The 17279-nt window shown below is 43.9% G+C and overlaps 1 protein-coding gene across 1 annotated transcript; it reads left to right on the plus strand.

Annotated features, from left to right (window-relative positions):
• The first annotated feature begins 4634 nt into the window (after positions 1 to 4634).
• Positions 4635 to 6799, plus strand: FUT4 (fucosyltransferase 4). Its single transcript, XM_065850692.2, has one exon. The coding sequence runs from the start codon at positions 4650 to 4652 to the stop codon at positions 5733 to 5735; it is 1086 nt and encodes a 361-aa protein (XP_065706764.2). The 5' UTR covers positions 4635 to 4649; the 3' UTR covers positions 5736 to 6799.
• Positions 6800 to 17279: the final 10480 nt, after the last annotated feature.

Below are 17279 nucleotides of genomic sequence, written 5' to 3' on the forward strand. Positions count from 1 at the left end.
TTCAGTAGTGACTGTCGAGGGTTAGGACTGCGGGGTGACAATCAAACCCTGGCAGATGTATTGTTAGCCTCCTCTCCCCCCCACTTCCCCCTTTTGCCCCTCCCTCTCCCCCCTTCCCACTCAGGACAGGCGATCGGGAGGGAAAGAAGGACAGAGAGAAGAGAGTTGGAAAAGTTAAAGATGTTTTACTAATGCTACTGATAAGAATAGAGAAAATAATACAAAATATACAAAACCAATCTTGTAAGTCTCAGCAACTGCAGAGCCAGCACCCAAAGTCCTGGATTAGACTCTGTAGCCAACCGGAGCTGGATTCAGTCTCTCACTAGGCCTCAGTTCGCAGGGACGACCAGCAAGGTCCTCTCCTAATGTCAGCCATGAGGAAAAAAGGGAAAGAGGGCAAAAGGGAAAAAAGGGCCGAGATCCTCGTGATCTCCCACTATTATATGAAGTATTCACGTGAATGGAATGTTATACACCATTGGTCAGTCTCTCGGTCATCAGTTTCTCGTTGCCCCTCTTGCGAGATGTCCATCTGTGCTTATCAATAAGTTTGCATTCCATTGCTAGGTTTAACCAAAACATGTGTTGGGTTCTCCAGGAAAATGCAGCTAACATGAAGGCCCCAGCTGACAGGCAAATTCACCAAAAGAGAAACCTGTTTTCAACAAAACCAGGACAGTGACTAAGATGAATATCAAACTAAAATATATTTCTGTGCTGTTGTCTCGCACATTGTGAGGAGTTTGAAGAACACATAGCGATAGCAAAACAATTGGACCTGTCATTTGTAGAAATTCAAAAATATGCCTTGAAAATTGTTTTCATCATGCTGTAGATATAAATTCTATGAGGACTTTTGAACTAGTGGACTCCTCACAACATGTATGCATGTATTTAGTCTCCACAGAGGCAGATGTAACATGAAAAGGAACTTATGGTGACAGTATTACTCATATAAACATTTTAGGCTACTGTCCTCTCATCTAAATTGAGCTAATTCTTATTTGCCATAATAAGACAAATAGGAAATAATACTGTATTTCCATGCTGTATATACCATTGTAACTTACTGTGGATTTCAGCAATAGCTTTCTTCAATATGTAGTGCAGAGCTTTAGTTCTAGGTGAGTTGACAAATACAGAAATCCTAATTTTGATCTCATGCCAAAGAATTCAACAGATTTGTTCCCATATGACAATAGTCTCAAAGTGGATGCCATTACAGTGCAGCTGAACATCGTGCTGAAGTTTGACTGTGGGACTGCAAAAAATCTAAAGTAACTAGCCAGCTCTTGCTAGTAATCTCCACAAGGAAAGCATACATATATATATAGATATTATTTATTTATTTATCAAATTTGTCACTACTTGGTTTCCATGTTGAGTTGTCCCGAAACATTACATAAATCCTGAATTAGTGCCAACATTTTTGTTGGCTCTACTTTTGTAGGATAAGGCCTGGCATCTTCAATGTAATTAGCTAGGCTTTGGAACTGGAATGGCTCAGCATCAAATCTTCAAGCAATGGAAATGAAAGTTTACCTAGACAAAGACTCCTCCAAGGTCATATATCAATACTTAAATTTACTTTCCTGAAGGAAAATAAGAATTGCAATTGCAGCTGATACTGTCAAGTTTATTGAATTAATCAGAATTCCACAGAAGTCAATTGAGGTCTCCCACTGACAGTCATGAGTCCGAAATTTCTCACATTATCTGTAGAAATAGGTAAAATTACTAACAGTAGAGCTTTTGGACCACTCTGAATCCTTAACTAAGGCAGACTAGGGTAGTGTTCATCATAGTGGATGGGTTCTGGATTGATTCTAGGTACAGCTCAGGCCCTCAGAGGACTTGGCTTTCCTTTAGCCTTGTATTTCTACATTTGTTTGCAGTTTTCTAATGAGGTAAAATAATTCTTCCAGACTCCCATTTTGTGACTAAAGTCAGTGTTACTTGTCAAGATAGGTTCCATGTTTATTGCACTAAGAGATTTGGTTTTGCTGCTGTTGGCTAGCACACTATTTTTCAGACAATACTGAATTAGAAAGCAGGGTTGACATCTTGGCTTGTGCAACTTCAGAGAGGCCTTGAGAAACATGGAGTGAGCCAGAAGAAACCTTGGAAAGTGCAGGAAGGAAGAAGAGCAAGTTCTGCATGTGGAGCAGAAAACTCCCATGCACTGGTACACACAGGGAACTGACTGGCTGATTAAGACGCATGCTGGAAAGGACCTGGGGGCTAGATGAACATCAAGCTGAATGTGAGCTCTCCTCAAAAATAAAGCAAGCCATCTGCTGGGCAACGTCAGAAGTACGTCCAGCACAGCTAGGGCTGGCAATGGTGCTCCTCTGAGTGAGAGGGTGGATTAATGACCTCCAGAGATCCCTTCTAGCCAAAACGTCACCTTGGAGCAGAGGCAGTAAGGTACCAACTCTCCCCAGAGCTGTTGGCGTTTCTTATATTTTATGAGTGCTTACAACATGGACAACAGAAGGCTGCAAGCACTTTTTATAGAATCACAGAATCATAGAACAGTTTGGGTTGGAAGGGACCTTCAAATCTCATCTAGTCCAACCCCCTGCCATGAGCACGGACAGATCACCCAGATCAGGTTGCTCAGAGCCCCGTCCAGCCTGGCCTTGAATGTCTTCAGGGATGGGGCATCCACCACCTCTCTGGGAAACCTGGGCCAGTGTTTTACTACCTTAATTGTAAAAAATTTCTTCCTCATGTCTGGCCTGAATTTCCCCTCTTTCAGTTTAAAACCATCGCCACTTGTCCTGTCACAAGAGGCCCTGCTAAAAATTCTGTCCCCATCTTTCTTATCGGCCCCTTTCAAGTACTGGAAAGGCCACAATAAGGTCTCCCTGGATCTCTTCTCCAGGCTGAACAACCCCAGCTCTCTCAGCCTGTCCCCACAGCAGAGCTGTTCCAGCCTCTGACCATTTCTGTGGCTCCTCTGGCCCCTCTCCAACAGGTCCATGTCTTTCCTGCACTGAGGGCTCCAGGGCTGGACACAGGACTCCAGGTGGGGTCTCACTGGAGCAGAGTGGAGGGGCAGAATCTTCTGATCCAGCCCAAGATACAATTGGCCTTCTGGGCTGCACATTGCCGGCTCATGTCCAGTCTTTAGTTCTTTAAGTACTTTTAATGAGTTTATGGATGCACTTGACCCATTTACTAGCCTAACACCAAACTCACACACAACTATTCTTTATTTTGGGCTGTAAACAGGCTCAAATAACTTTTTTTACTAATTTAGAGACAAGTCACAGGGCCTTGACCTATGTGTTATGTAAAAGCTATGATGCAATCCAAATGGTCAGTGAGAACTTATGCCTGGTGTAACTCCACTGCTTTCAGTAGATGTATAAGAGATGACCTTGGATCTATAGGTCTTGGATATGAATGTGTGTAGTGTCAGAGCTGGCAACTCCCCAGAACTGTACAAACAGTCTCCAAACTGTGGGAATCAATGACCCCTTAGATCACTGAAACAAACGACTTGGAGAAAAAAGTTTCAAGCCTGATATACTGTTATAGTCCAGCTTTGGAAAAAGTAATTTGCTGGTAACCATGAGGTTTTGTAGTTTTTAAACAGCTGTGAGATTTAACAATTTTGATCTAACCATCCATGTTTCTAAGAAAGTTTTAAAAGGACAAAAAATCCTCTTCTTTAATTTCTTTCCTTTAGTTTTTCAAATTGTTCATCCTTTTAGAGGTGCTTGAAACTGTTTGAATTTGACAGGAATTCAAAGCTACTGTAGCTGCTGTAACTTTTTTTCGTGAGTAAGTGGTTTATTCAAAGCTTCTCTCAACTTCACTCTCTAAATTGCAACTGTTTCAAAAGAAAATCCCCTGCTACTTCCAAAGTATCTCTGCAAGGGCTCCCAATGCTGCATGTAAACCATAGCTCAGCTGCTGTGGTGAAAAACTTCTGCAGGAGTTTAAAATCTCTCACTATTTCAGGTGCGGACTGGGAGAAACAAGTGAGACGGCGCATGGGAAGCAGCGGAGCAGTCCTGCTGTCTCCTGGGCAAGATGGCACGGAGAGAGTAGACTGCGTTTGCCTTCATAGCGTACACACGGGTCCTCTGGCCCGTGCTCCCACCTGCCGTCCCAGGGTGCGGGTGCCCTGCCAGCCGCCCCCGCACCCCTCCCTGGTTGTGCCCGTGTCTGGGCTTGGGGCAGGGGAGCCTTTCCGAGTGCCGAGACACAAATTCACTTTGTGGCCCCGAGCCGGGGATAAGCAACCGAGCGGTCCGGGCAGCAAGGGTTGCCATCGCAGCACCTGCCGCACGGAGGGGAAGGGACGAGGCCCCGGTGCCCCGCCGGGAGCCCGAGCGCCGCTGTCACCGCGGCCCAGCACGGGGGGGCGGGCGGCAGCCAGGGCCGGGCCGCGGCGGTGGGCGGGCGACCGCGGCGCCGGGCGGCGGCGGCGCCCTCGGCCGCCCGGGGAGGACGGAGCGGGCATGGCCGGGAGGGGCGGCGGCACCGGCACCTCCCCGCTGCCGGGGCAGGGCGTGGGGGCTGAGAGGCGGCGGCGGCCGCAGCCCCAGCCGCAGCATGAGCTGGCTGGCCCCGGCCCCGCGGCTGCCCCGCGGCGGCCGCCGAGGGCAGAGCGGCGGCAGCGGGCGGCCTGGATGGATCCGGCCCCGCGGCGCTGCCCCGCCGGGCGGCCCGGCTGCCCGCGGCGGTGCTGCCGGCGGCTGCGCTGGCGGCGCTGGGCACTGGCGGCCGGGCTGCTGGGCGCCGCCGCCGCCCTCGCTCTCTACGCCGGGCTGCCCGAACCGGCGGCGGAGCCGCGGGCCGCGGCGGGAAGCGGCGAGGTGAACGTGCTGCTGTGGTGGGAGCCCTTCGGCCGCCCGCGGGGCACGGCCGACTGCCGGCGGCGCTACAACATCACGGGCTGCCGCCTCAGATCCAACCGCAGCCTGTACGGCGAGGCGCAGGCGGTGCTTTTCCACCACCGCGACCTGGTGCTACACGACCAGGAGCTGCCCCAGCCTCCCCCGCCGCGGCCCCCGCGGCAGCTCTGGGTATGGATGAACTTCGAGTCGCCCTCGCACTCGCCCGACCTGTGGGCACTCGCCAGCATCTTCAACTGGACCATGTCCTACCGGCGGGACTCGGACATCTTCGTGCCCTATGGGTACCTCTACGCCCTGCCGGCGCCCCGGCCCTTCGTCCTGCCCCGCAAGACGCGGCTGGTGGCCTGGGTCATCAGCAACTGGAATGAGGAGCATGCCCGGGTGCGCTACTACCGCCAGCTGAAGGAGCACGTCGCCATCGACGTGTACGGGGCACGGGGGCTGGCGCTGCCCGAGGGCGGTGTGGTGGAGACCGTCTCAGCCTACAAGTTCTACCTGGCCTTCGAGAACTCCCAGCACACCGACTACATCACCGAGAAGCTCTGGAGAAACGCCTTCGCCGCCAGTGCCGTGCCCATCGTTCTCGGCCCCGACAGGGCCAACTACGAGCGCTTCATCCCCCCCGACTCCTTCATCCATGTTGATGACTTCCCTAGCCCCCAGCTGCTGGCCATCTACCTGAAATTCCTTGATAAAAACAAAGCCAACTACAGGAAGTATTTTACCTGGAGGAAGAAGTACGAGGTCCACATCACGTCATTCTGGGACGAGCATTTCTGCAAGGTTTGCGAGGCTGTGCGGACAGCCGGGAATCAGATCAAGACTGTACAAAACCTGGCCAGCTGGTTTGAAAGCTGATGTTCCTGGGGGTGAGGCTTCCTGGCCAGCCCGTCCAGCAGCAGATAGTGCTGAGGCAGAGGGGGGACTGGGTCTCACAGAGGTCGTTAGCGAGGGGGTATGCAGAAGGCTGTCATCAGCGAGAGAAGTATACAGGTACAGGTAAACAAACTGTGAAAAACCTACAAAAGTAAGATTTTTATTAAACTGCAGAATTATAGAAGTACAAAGGAACATCAGGCAAGGTGATTCTTCAACAGCGAAGTTAAATTTCCAGAAATTGTGCAGCTCTGAAGCCTTTACAGATGTGCATAGCTCGACATAAAATCCAATGTCACGTTCTTCAGCCAAACAGCTGAAACCAATTTTGTCGGCTATGACAGCTTCCTGGACCTTGAAACTTTCTTCTCCTTACAGGAGATACATGATCTGTGCTGGTTTTCTGTATGCAGAAGACTAAAGCTTATGTTTTTAACAGTGATTATTATGTGTGTGAAAGCTACTTGCAGACAAATTCTGAGCTGTAAGTGTTGAACATAAGAATGTAATGATGCAGTTGCACTTTTTAGCAATGTTTGAAATTGCAGCAGCCAACTAATAATTCTTGGAGCCGAATAGTAATTCCCTTTAGGAAATGTGTACGGAAGAGACTGGATCCGAGTGGAACAAACAGCTCAGATGATGCAGAGTATTTCTTCCACTGCCTGCCAGAACCATAGGCACCTTTATCCTGTACAAAAGTGGAGAATAGCTTTAAGTACAGGGAAAAAAGTCATAGCATTTCCACCCTCCCTTTATTCAGGAATTACAAAATGTTTACAGGAGTCGCTGTGTTTTTCTCTGCAAAATTACCACCATACAAGAAAAAGCAGGGAAAGGCTCAGAACTACAGGGTTTTTGTTACTATATTGAGTATGTATACAGAAAGGCTAACTTATTTCTCTAGTATCATAAGACTGTCCTGTTGTGTAGTGATTGTTTTGGTTTATGGCACACTTTTAAAAGAATTCTACTGGGTGCCAGACTACTCAGAACAGGGGTTTACTGTTTGTAAAATAAAACTACCAAAAAAAAAAAAAACAACCCACAGAAACTCATGTCCCGAACCACTGCCTTTCAAAAAGAAAATTACTGCGGAGAATAAGATCCAGACTGTTAGTAAAATACAGATTGTGTGAGGAAAGGATATTAAAAGGGATTTTTTAATTTTTCCTTTTGGTTTTGAGGTTTTTTAATCAGTAAATTGGTTCCTAAGATAAAACTTCCTTCTCACATTGCCTACCAGGAACATTTATGATAGTTATTCCCTTTCACTCTGCCGTTTTGCTGGAGTAAGCACTTTCTAGTAGTCAGCGTGTGGTTACTTTTTGATTACTCGTAATCTTGCACCAGGAAATCTAGAAACTTCAATTGCAATTACTTATCCTCATGGAGCTGAGCCCTCCCTGCCCTCTGCAACTCTAAGATTTGACGGCAAGAAACAATAACCCACAAAGGTCCTGCACAAATGATGAAGGGATTCATCCAGCTCCTGTTTAAAGGGCTGAATAATCCATAGAAATATGCAGAGAATTCACATGGAATAAGAACACGGGCACAGAACAGGTGAGGAAAGAAGAAAGTCCATTGCAAATAAAAGCTGGGCATCGGAACAGGTGAGTTTACTGGCAGTAGGAGCTGTATTTGGACTAGAATAGGACCGAATTTGACTTGAGCAATAAGGGACATTAGGTAGGTGCTCTTTAGATCTATGAGCTGACAGCCTGCAGTAATTTATTTTAAGTTAGATGATCATCATGATTAGATAAGCATGGAACTTAAGATTATTGAAGAAAATCTGTAATAATGAAGCTCATTAACAATGTCCACAAATTTGCCAGGTCATATCTTGCTGGCTGCTATGTTTACTCCCTTCTGCTTTTGCACAATGAAAGACAGATAAAGGTACTTCATAACCATTTCTGTTGCTAATGCCAGAGCTGCTGTCAAAATTTTGTGGCAAAAGCAAAGTCAGCACTGTACAGAGTATAGTAGAGATGGTCCCTAATGCTGCATTTTCACTTCAGCAGGACTTAAGTGATTGTTTAAAGCAAAAACATGTTCATTATTGCATGCTCATCTGTTTCTCTGCCAGTGGCTACTGCTCCCATAAAATTGGTTTTTATAATTTTAAAAATTGAATTTTAGTATGAATAGCTGAGTGTCAGAAAAGCAGACTGTGTTTCCCTTTGATTTGCCCTTTTTCTGTTTAGTTTTTATCACAGTTCACATAAATATATATAAGCCCCTAATCCTAAAAGCAATGAGCAATCTTTAAAAACTAATATTAAAGATTGTGTTACTCTTTATCGGTCTGCTGAAACTAGTGCATTTTTTCTTCAGTCCTCCTAAATTTTTTAGCATTTTCTGGAAGTTTCCAGGCACACCATCCTGGGTGAGCATTAGTGGTGGCACAGGCAGGGGATCAGACTATGGGAGCATGGGAATTTCCAAAGATTGCAACCGATACTTTTTTCCCTCAGCCTCTCTAAGAAAAACAGTTGAAATCTTTGATAAGCCAGAGTTCTGTGAAACTCAGAAAAGAACTATGCATTAATGAAAGCATCATGTTTGAATGGGACATAAATCACCCGTTCGTGATGCAGTTGTGCTTTATTTGCAAGTTATGCAGTGAGTATTTTCAAGAATTGTATGATGAAAACTGCAGTCTCATAATAATTACTGCAGAGTGCTGGCTTTGGGAGAAAAAAGAAGCCTCTTCTGGTTTCATAGTTCTTATGTGAGCATTACACACTTTTCCTTTTGCATTTGGGAGGAAATTCAGCCAAATCTACAGCTGCTGAAGTCAGTAACACAACATCTACTTCGTGTTTCGGCTCATCCACTCCACAGGCTAATAGTCAGTGCACCGTTATAAGCTAATTGTAACTGTCTTTTGTAATTCAATTTGCAGATGGCAAGTTCAATGATGAATAAAAAGCTTGTCTGTGCAAATTAGATTGTAGATCAGGTACCAGACTCCGCAACAGATTGCATGTGATGTGTAAAATCCACTTGTAAAAATTAAGCAAATTTGTTCTCTGTTTTAAGTAGAAAAGTATTTTTAAATACATTTTGAAAAAAAAGTGTTTTATTCCATGCCTTAAAAAAAATGGGGTGGAGGGAAACAAAGATCATTATCTTCTGGTTTTTATAAGGAGAAGTAATAATATTATTTTTGGATTATGGTATAAATGGAATAGAGAATTATGTGATTCTTTAAGTTACAGATTGTACCTCAGGGAATTTTATACTGTAAAGCCTCTTAATCTTCATAGAATGAAGTAACTTTATTTGTATTAATTATAATATTTAGATTGACAATAAAATTAAAGAAAGGAAGTAGCACAAAATGACCCTGTTTTTTACTTCATCTTCTGTGTTACCTAAGCTGTAGAAAACTGCTTTTTAAAGAGAACTAATTTATGTTCCTGTTTGTTTAATCAATAGAAGTGGCTGATTGTTCTGAAAGTAGTCAGACCATCTGAGGTTAGGAATGAAACCTGCTTGTGCCAAGAGAAAAATATTTTCATAGGAGAGGCTGTGCTGAGTTATTTTCCTCATGAAAAAGAGCATTTATTGAAGTTGGATGTCTGCTGAAAATACATCATTTCAAATAAAACCAAACCCCAAACTTTCTCTTGACCTACAGAGAATTTGGATGCGGTTGGAATTTTTCCCTCCCTTAAATTTAAAAATGAAGGGGAGATTGTGTTTATTTTGATATTGGGCAGGTAGTGCTATGGCTGCATTTTTAGCTGCAGCTTTTTTCATGCTTGTTCATCAATGTCTTCAACCAAGCAACAAACGACAAAGAGCCCGAAGCTCTTTCCCTCAGCGTTTGTTACCACAGACTGCAGCACAGAGGATTACTTACCTCTCTCTTTGCTCATCTTCTGGGCTGCCTGATGCATAGAACTGAGAAATTTCACCATTTCTGAAACTTCCAGCCTGGCCTTAGTCTGTTCTGATTTTGTAGGACTGCATTCATTAGTCTCCATAACTTCTAAAACTCTTTATTGCAGAGGCGAAACTACTTTCTCTTGTTTGAATTGTCAGCCAAACGCTACAAAACATCTCTCCATTACAATTTACGTTGTGCAAAACCTGTTATTTTAATAACCTGTAAATGCTTGACTCCATTCATCCTAGTTAACTAACTGAAATAAATAGGCAGAGGATTACCAGGATTCAGGGAGACCGAGGGTGAAAGCTGACATCACACTGCTCTTTATTTCTTGAAAGAAATAATAAAAGCTATGTGTCTTTTAATGTGTGGATCATCTAACACCAATGTGAGAGATTCAGTTTTCCTACATGAAAACATCACTAAGCAATTATAAACTGCAAGTATTGTTGAAAAAATGAATCCACCACACTTTGTTACAAAACATGATGGATGGGGAAAGTACTACTGCCCTCATTTTCCCTCCCCTCAGGTGGTGGATGTTGTTATCACCATCACATTTAGCTTTTTAAGTAGAGCTTAACCTTACTGTTTGTTTACTCGTGCCCCAGAGGAGAGATGGTTTTGCTGTTTTTTCCAGGCATGGTTGAAGTCTGGGTTGTGGAGACTGGTGGAAATGTATTTGATTTAAGAGTGTAAACAGTCCTTTGTAGAAGCATAAAGCTTGTTCAGTCTAAAATCTGTTGATGAGAACACAATGACTTAATGTAGATTGACGTGGTATTTAACTAAAGATAAATCAAGATCCAAACATAAAAGCCCATTTCTAATCAGAAAAAAATGTCATTATTTGAATAACTCAGGTATCGCTTGTAACCAACTGTTTAACAATTATGATCTGTATAATTCTGTAATTTCTTCTGTGTGCTCAGCTTAAAAACAACACTGAGGCCACAGTATCTGTCTGCTCTAAGTTCTGCAGATGTTTTCTTTACGATCTTGAGCTACTGTTCCTGAGGATCTCACTCCAAAGAACGTCTGAGAGGAGTAAGACAGAGCCTGGTTTTCAGGAGCGCTTTGGGAGCTGCAGGGATTTGGCACCGCTGTGATAAGGGGCTCACTGTGCTCAGGAAGCAGCCTGAAATTACCAGCCTCTTTTAATTAGAAAATTGAAAGAGTAAATATTTCTCTAAACCAGTGACGTTCTTACACAGTTTCAGGTCCTTGGAATTACATGATTGCATGGGCTTTGTAAACAGAATTAAAATTGGACTTTATTTCAGCAGCACTCAATATTTTAATAATATTCTGTGAATAACTATCAAAAGATGGTCCAAAATTTGAAACTGGCATTTCTCTCTATTTATTAAACCATCTTTTGAAGTCAATCAGCCCACAGGTTGGTTGTGTGCATCATGGAAGACAATCCTGGATTTGTATCCTCAAATTTGCCACAGGAGCAGAAGATACTCCAGGTTTTTGGGATTCAGGGCAGCGAAGTGCAGGAAGAAACAGAACAGCAGCGATGCCCAAGCTGCAGCATGCTGTGGGCTCCGAGATCCCGTTCACAAGAGTGCCCATGACTGGAAATTGGTCATCTTGTTTCTGAGCAGAAGGTAGAAAGATGATTACAAACATGAAGTGTAGATTATCATACTGTGAACACATTTTAGTGCATTTGCAATGCTGCCAAATAATTTTCTACTGTGCTAAACATGATTGATTTATTTGGAGCAAGCACAACAGGGCTACATGAGATGCAGGAAAAGAAATTTCCTAAATGCGAAGTTGGATTTAAAATGGAAAAAATGATACAGAAATAAAAAAATAATTGAATGGATCGCAATTGCAGGAAAGCTTGGATATACATTTTAAATACTAAACTGTGAACAAAGAGAATTTTCTTGGAAATGTTGACTCTAACCGCAATTAAAACAGGGAACACAGATTCAGAGCCATGCTTGTGCTCATGCTTATATCTGTTTCTGAATAAGAGTGGCCTCCTGAGATTAGGACAGAGCTCTGAAAGTTTTTCTTTCCCTGCAATCTGAAGCCTACATTTTGCTTGGTTTAATGCTGGTTTCTCTTCACTGTCACTCACACATTGCTTGTCAAATGTGCACAGGCCTGTGGCTCTGGTGGCTTCTTGCTTTGGAGAGATGGGCTTCTCACTTTGGAAAACCAGAGCTGAGAAGAGACAAGTTAATGTATGGATGTTTGCTGAGAATTTTGGTCAGATTTTGCAGTAGTCCTGGGATAAATGCAAGTAAGCAGTAGAGGCTGAAGGCAAAATAATGAACCATATTTTTGTGATAGTATTTTATCCAAGACTCCAGCCTGGAGTGAAACATCTTATCAGATTTTAAGGCTGAGACTTTGTGCTGTGAGCTATTTATTGGCAAAGATTATTTTATCAGGTATCCATGAAGATTGCCACTGCTGTATCATCTCAGAATCACAGAATCACAAACATGGACTATGAACACAAAGATTCATTATGTCAGTGCTGTGAAAAAATTAGTTAGGTTAATGAAAGCAGAATTTGTGCTGTTTTCAGGCTCTGATAAAGCACCTTCAGGCATATTAATGGAAAAACAATCCTACAAGATTTGACTGTTTTCTTTCTTCTTGGCATTGGTGCTGAATATTCAGTCAAACACTCATTGTATCTTGTAAAACCTGCTCGAGAGAGAGGACTGGGGTGGCCATGCTCAGCACAGTGACATGCAGGTTGCAATCAGCAGCAAAAGAAAAGAATCAATTCACATCAATAAAACCAGAAAAGGAGAGGTTAGCTGGGGCAGTGGTAGCAACTGGAATGTTCACTTGGAGAGCCCCAACTCATATGAAAAAAACCCACCGAACAAATGAAACCAACCAACCAACCAAAACCTCCAGAACAAAACAAAACCAAACCAACCAACAACAAAAAAGGGTCTGTTTTGTTTCTTTTGTTTTATTCCCCATACTATCCCTAGAGGGAAAGACACCTCCTGGGCCTCCATTGGTTCAAACAGTGCCTTTGTGAGTAACCTCTCTTGTAGGAGGTGACTTTCTGCTTCGGATTTGACAAATAACTAGAAATATGAGGTCAAGATCTCAACTGATGGAAACCAGCATGCCCACCTTGACCTCCTGAGGTGCTTCATTTCACTCTTGGAATATTGAGTACCAGTTACTTATGTCTTCAGAAAGCCATGTTAAAGAAATAACTGTAAGTTTATAGAATATATTGTTCCTTTGGTTTTAGTATTTAGTTTTCCCTTCAGATTCTTTCCCTGAAGTTGTATTGTAGTTTGTCATTATAGTTTAGTCATTTCTGTTTCTACTAATTAGAAAGGTTAGAAATTAGAAAGCTCATGGTGTGAACTGTGGGGCTGTCATATGCAAGGACAGGAGTCAGACTCGAAGATCCTTGTGGATCCCTTCCACCTCAGGACATTCTGTGATTCTACCAAGGTGAGGAGTAATCCACAGGAGCTGGTGAATGCTTAGTAAACAACATTTTTCTGTGCCTACAGATAGAGAGGATAGGAAATCTGGCCTCCTGCTCAGAGCCATGGAGCGAGGAAGACCCATGTTCTTCTTACAGCTCTGCTTCATGCTGGTCACGGATCACTGAGAAGCAATAGTGGGATATCATTAACAACTGGTTGGTCAGGAGTGGTCCAGAGCCTGACACCCCCCCACAAAACTCTGTTTTCTTACCCCATTCAAGTTACTGACAAATCCAGCCCAGCCCTTGCAGAAATGTCATATGGGGCTTTGGGGCTGTACCCCACACCTGCTCTCTGCTGGGTGACAGCACCAGGACAGGTGGGACAGTGATGGGAGCATTCTGGTCCATGTCTCTGACCACACAGTACATTGGCAGATGCTGAAGCTTGGAGCATCTTCTGGACCACTGACTTAGGTCATTCTGGAGAAGCCCCCAAGAGCACCAGCACTGCAGATAGAGTGACTCCATGTGTGAGATGGAGAAGATAAACAGACGTCACCAGAGAAAATTTTTTTAAGTTGCTGAAGTACTTTGAACTCCATTGTCAAAAGCATTTGAGGAATGCAAGGAACTTCACAATAAAACATGCAAAGAGACCCTTTTGGTCAGAGGTACAGACTTTTCCATAGCCTCAGAATGTTTCCACGCCTAAAAGCTGCAGAAGCAAGCTGGAAAAGTCTCGTAACCTTTTTCCCATGTGCAGCAACTAGATGAGAACAGGAGAAAGCAAGGACATCATGAAAGCAGTAAAGGAAATCTGTTAGATGAAAAGCTCGCAAGGACCTGGGAGGCTGACGAGCAGCCCCAGTGACCTGACCAGGGCAGGGACTGGAGGGTTTTCTTTTTGATCTCACATCTGGGAGTCATTTCACCCTGAGCATACAAGCAGGATAGGTGATCCATTTAGCCTCTAGGTTGGGTACGATCAGTAGGACCACCAGGGCACTGAGAAACAAGTTATGGTTCATCTCCAGTGTTTCAGAAGAAAGATCAATCTTGTTCAACCCTTTTGTAGATGCCTGAAGCACAAAGGCACAGGCCACTTTCCTCACACTGATTACTGACTTGTGATGCTTGGTGGGGAAAATCCTCTTCTCAGCATCACCTCGAGGGCTGAAGTGATTCCAGCCAACCTTTTTGTAAAGCAGAGGGTCTTACAAATCCGCAAGCTCTCCACAGCTGTCTGGCCTTTTCAGCTGACTGAGCTATAGACTCTTCAAACAGTGTCTGCTGGCTGTGGGACAGCTAGATACACTATCTAGGTACTTGGACAGATTTTTTACAGTTTTAAATATTTCCCCTGTTCCTACTGGTTGATGTGCTTCCCTGTGCACTCATCTGTTACATTTGTGTTGTGGACAATCTTTCATTTCCCTCTTGATGGCTGCTCCCCAGCTCAGATGCATGGGCAGGTTAGTCTGATCTGGAGGGTTGTGATACTCAACAGAAAAGTAACATCATGAAACAACAGGTATGCATGTGATTTTCTATTTTGGTGGCCTTTTGGGATTGTGGATAGCCAGGCTGAGGAGTTAGCAAGTGGCTGGGAAGAGAAGGAAGCATGATGGAGAACTGAATGATGTATCTCCTTGCCTTAACCAAAGCTAATGACAGTCAAAGAACAAAATTGCTTCTAGAAGGCAAGTGTCCATAAGTGGCAAATTGAAGAAACTCTCTGTATTTGCACTATAATGTTCCCTGTGACAGTAGCAGAAGCGGGAGTGGAGAAATCTCCATTTTTGTTTTCTGAACCCCTGCTTCTCCGCAAATTTAGATTTGATCCTGGACTGCCTCGGAGCACTCCTTTGTCTTGTGCCTCTTCCCATAACTTGTTCACCTGCTTTATCCTGCTTAACTGCCAGGGGATCTGGACTGTCCCAACCTGCCCTTGAGGCCACCTGCTTTCCTCTAGCAGACGCGTAGGGCCTGGAGGGGGCAGCAAGCTCTGTGTGGGAACACTGGCGGCTCAGATCCTGTCCTTACATCTACCCAGGGGATGTAGAGACAGACTCGACCGCATCATTCAGCTCTGTGACATGTCTGCTCCTCCCAGGCGTCCCTGTGCACTTGCATCTTGTCCCTTGTCCAAATCCATGGGCAGTGTTACTTGTGGCTATGCTGCCTCTGCACAGAAAAGCAGTGAGTACAATGGCAGATCATATCTTGGCCCCACATACTTTATCAAGCCCATAAGTCATAACCACAAGTTAGCACAGGTATCTGTAGATACACCCTCTGTCATTTAGGCCATCTGCTGTTTGCTTGCTCATGAATGACCTCATTTATTTTACAAAGGCTACTTTAAGAAGGCAAAGTGTTATTTTGTCGGAAGAGAAAGTATTTTGCTTTTTTTCCTGATGTTAACTGCTAGAATATGTGCAGGCTGCCAAAAAGAAATCTGTCTGCTTGGGATATCGATCAGCCACGGGTTGCTTGTATTGTTCTGTCAACATACACAGATACCATGGATTTCACAAGTGATTTTGGAGTATATAGAGTGTCATCAGCTCTGATGTCTGATGGCCGATTGTTATCAGTCTAGATCACACTGTATTCTAGGGAACTGGAGATTTGAGCAAGACTTTTAAAGATAGATAAACTTTTCTACGTGTCATGTCCATCTCTCTTCCCTATATTGGAAGCAGTGTTTTAGACCATGCTGGGAGGGCACAATCACTGCACTGGTGTACTGTGCTCTGCTGCTTTTGCATATCTGGCATGATCTAACAGCTTTAAGGCTGCCACAAAAATATGTACAAATGAGCAAAGAAATAGAGCAGATTTCATCAGTTCAGATTAAACTGTTCCTTCAGAACCCTTAAGTTAAAACCTAAGCATGAAGAAGATGACTTCAAATGGTTTATCTAAAGTTACATAAATAAAAGGCAACTTTGGGGCTGGGAACATTATGTCTGGTGTTCAGGTGATTCTACTTTCACTGCTGCTTAGAAGTTTAAATCTGACCCTTTCATCTTCAAGACAGACTGAATGAAAGCCCATATGCTAAGGCAGGGCTTGCCTGACAGAGTACAAGTGAGAAGTGGACAATAAATTTCATCACCACCCTGTGATTACCCATGGCTGGTCATCACTTTTTAGGCTGGATGGCAGATTCATCTCTGGTGAAGTGGAGGTTATGAAGTCTTGTGCTTTCAAGCTCATTTTTGCTGCTCATCAAGTGAAGCCAGAGATCCTAACTAGTGCTTATTTATTGACAGTTTTAATGTGTCATATGGCTGCACATGTTGATTCCCTACAGCCTAACTTCAGGCTTTAGTTTGAAGGTTGTCATGAAGGAGCAACATGGATATAATTTCCATGTTTTACAAATGTGTGAGTTTGCTGCAAGATGCTTCAGCATCTGAGATCCTACAGGCAAAGCAGACTGTCATACCATTAAGACTTGGATCCAGAAGGACTTGGGCGTTTCACTTTATACTGAAACTTGCTTTGCACGTCTATGGGAATCTATATTTACATTGGAAGGACCCACTTTGAGTCGTGTCTGTGCGCATCCCTACAGCATTCACCAGGGTGTTCTTAGGAAGACTGAAGTCCCCCCTTGGACTTGCAATCTAGAGATACCTGTCTGCTTCTAAATGCTGAAAGAATACACCTGGGTAACTGACAGGTCCGTAACAGAACAAAAAGTATCTGGTTGATTATTTGGAGCCTGAATTGGGCCCAAGACCTCCGGCTTTGTCATCACTGCAGGCTCTGAGCACATTGTGCCTCCTGGGTTCCTCTTCTTTCTCATGTTGTTCACAGTACATTAAAACCTTTCGTATTGATCCTCTGGAATGCTACTGCTGGACCAAAGGAAAAGTATGCATTTGTTTTGGTGGCATCTCACCCGTCTGGTTTTACCTGAGCAGGATAAGAAATGTCAGCAAGGCAGTCTACTCTATTTAATTTCCAGGGCTGTCAATCATCTGATATTACAGGTATTTCTCCATTCTTCTAAAAGGAAATAAATTCAATTACATCTCAGGTTACTTGTTTTATGTGATGAGAACTCAGCATTAGCATTAAACTAAAAGAATGTATGAGATTAGTGAAAGTGTCACAGGAATTTTTTTTCTTCATCCTCCACAAAGTCTGATATAAAACATGAGAGAGT

Source organism: Patagioenas fasciata, chromosome 1 (genome assembly GCF_037038585.1).
Source record: "Patagioenas fasciata isolate bPatFas1 chromosome 1, bPatFas1.hap1, whole genome shotgun sequence".
Lineage (NCBI taxonomy): Eukaryota > Metazoa > Chordata > Aves > Columbiformes > Columbidae > Patagioenas > Patagioenas fasciata.

Bases quoted from the DNA above. Each gene is read 5' to 3' on its own strand.
- FUT4 (XM_065850692.2), top strand. From the start codon at position 4,650: ATGGATCCGGCCCCGCGGCGCTGCCCCGCCGGGCGGCCCGGCTGCCCG.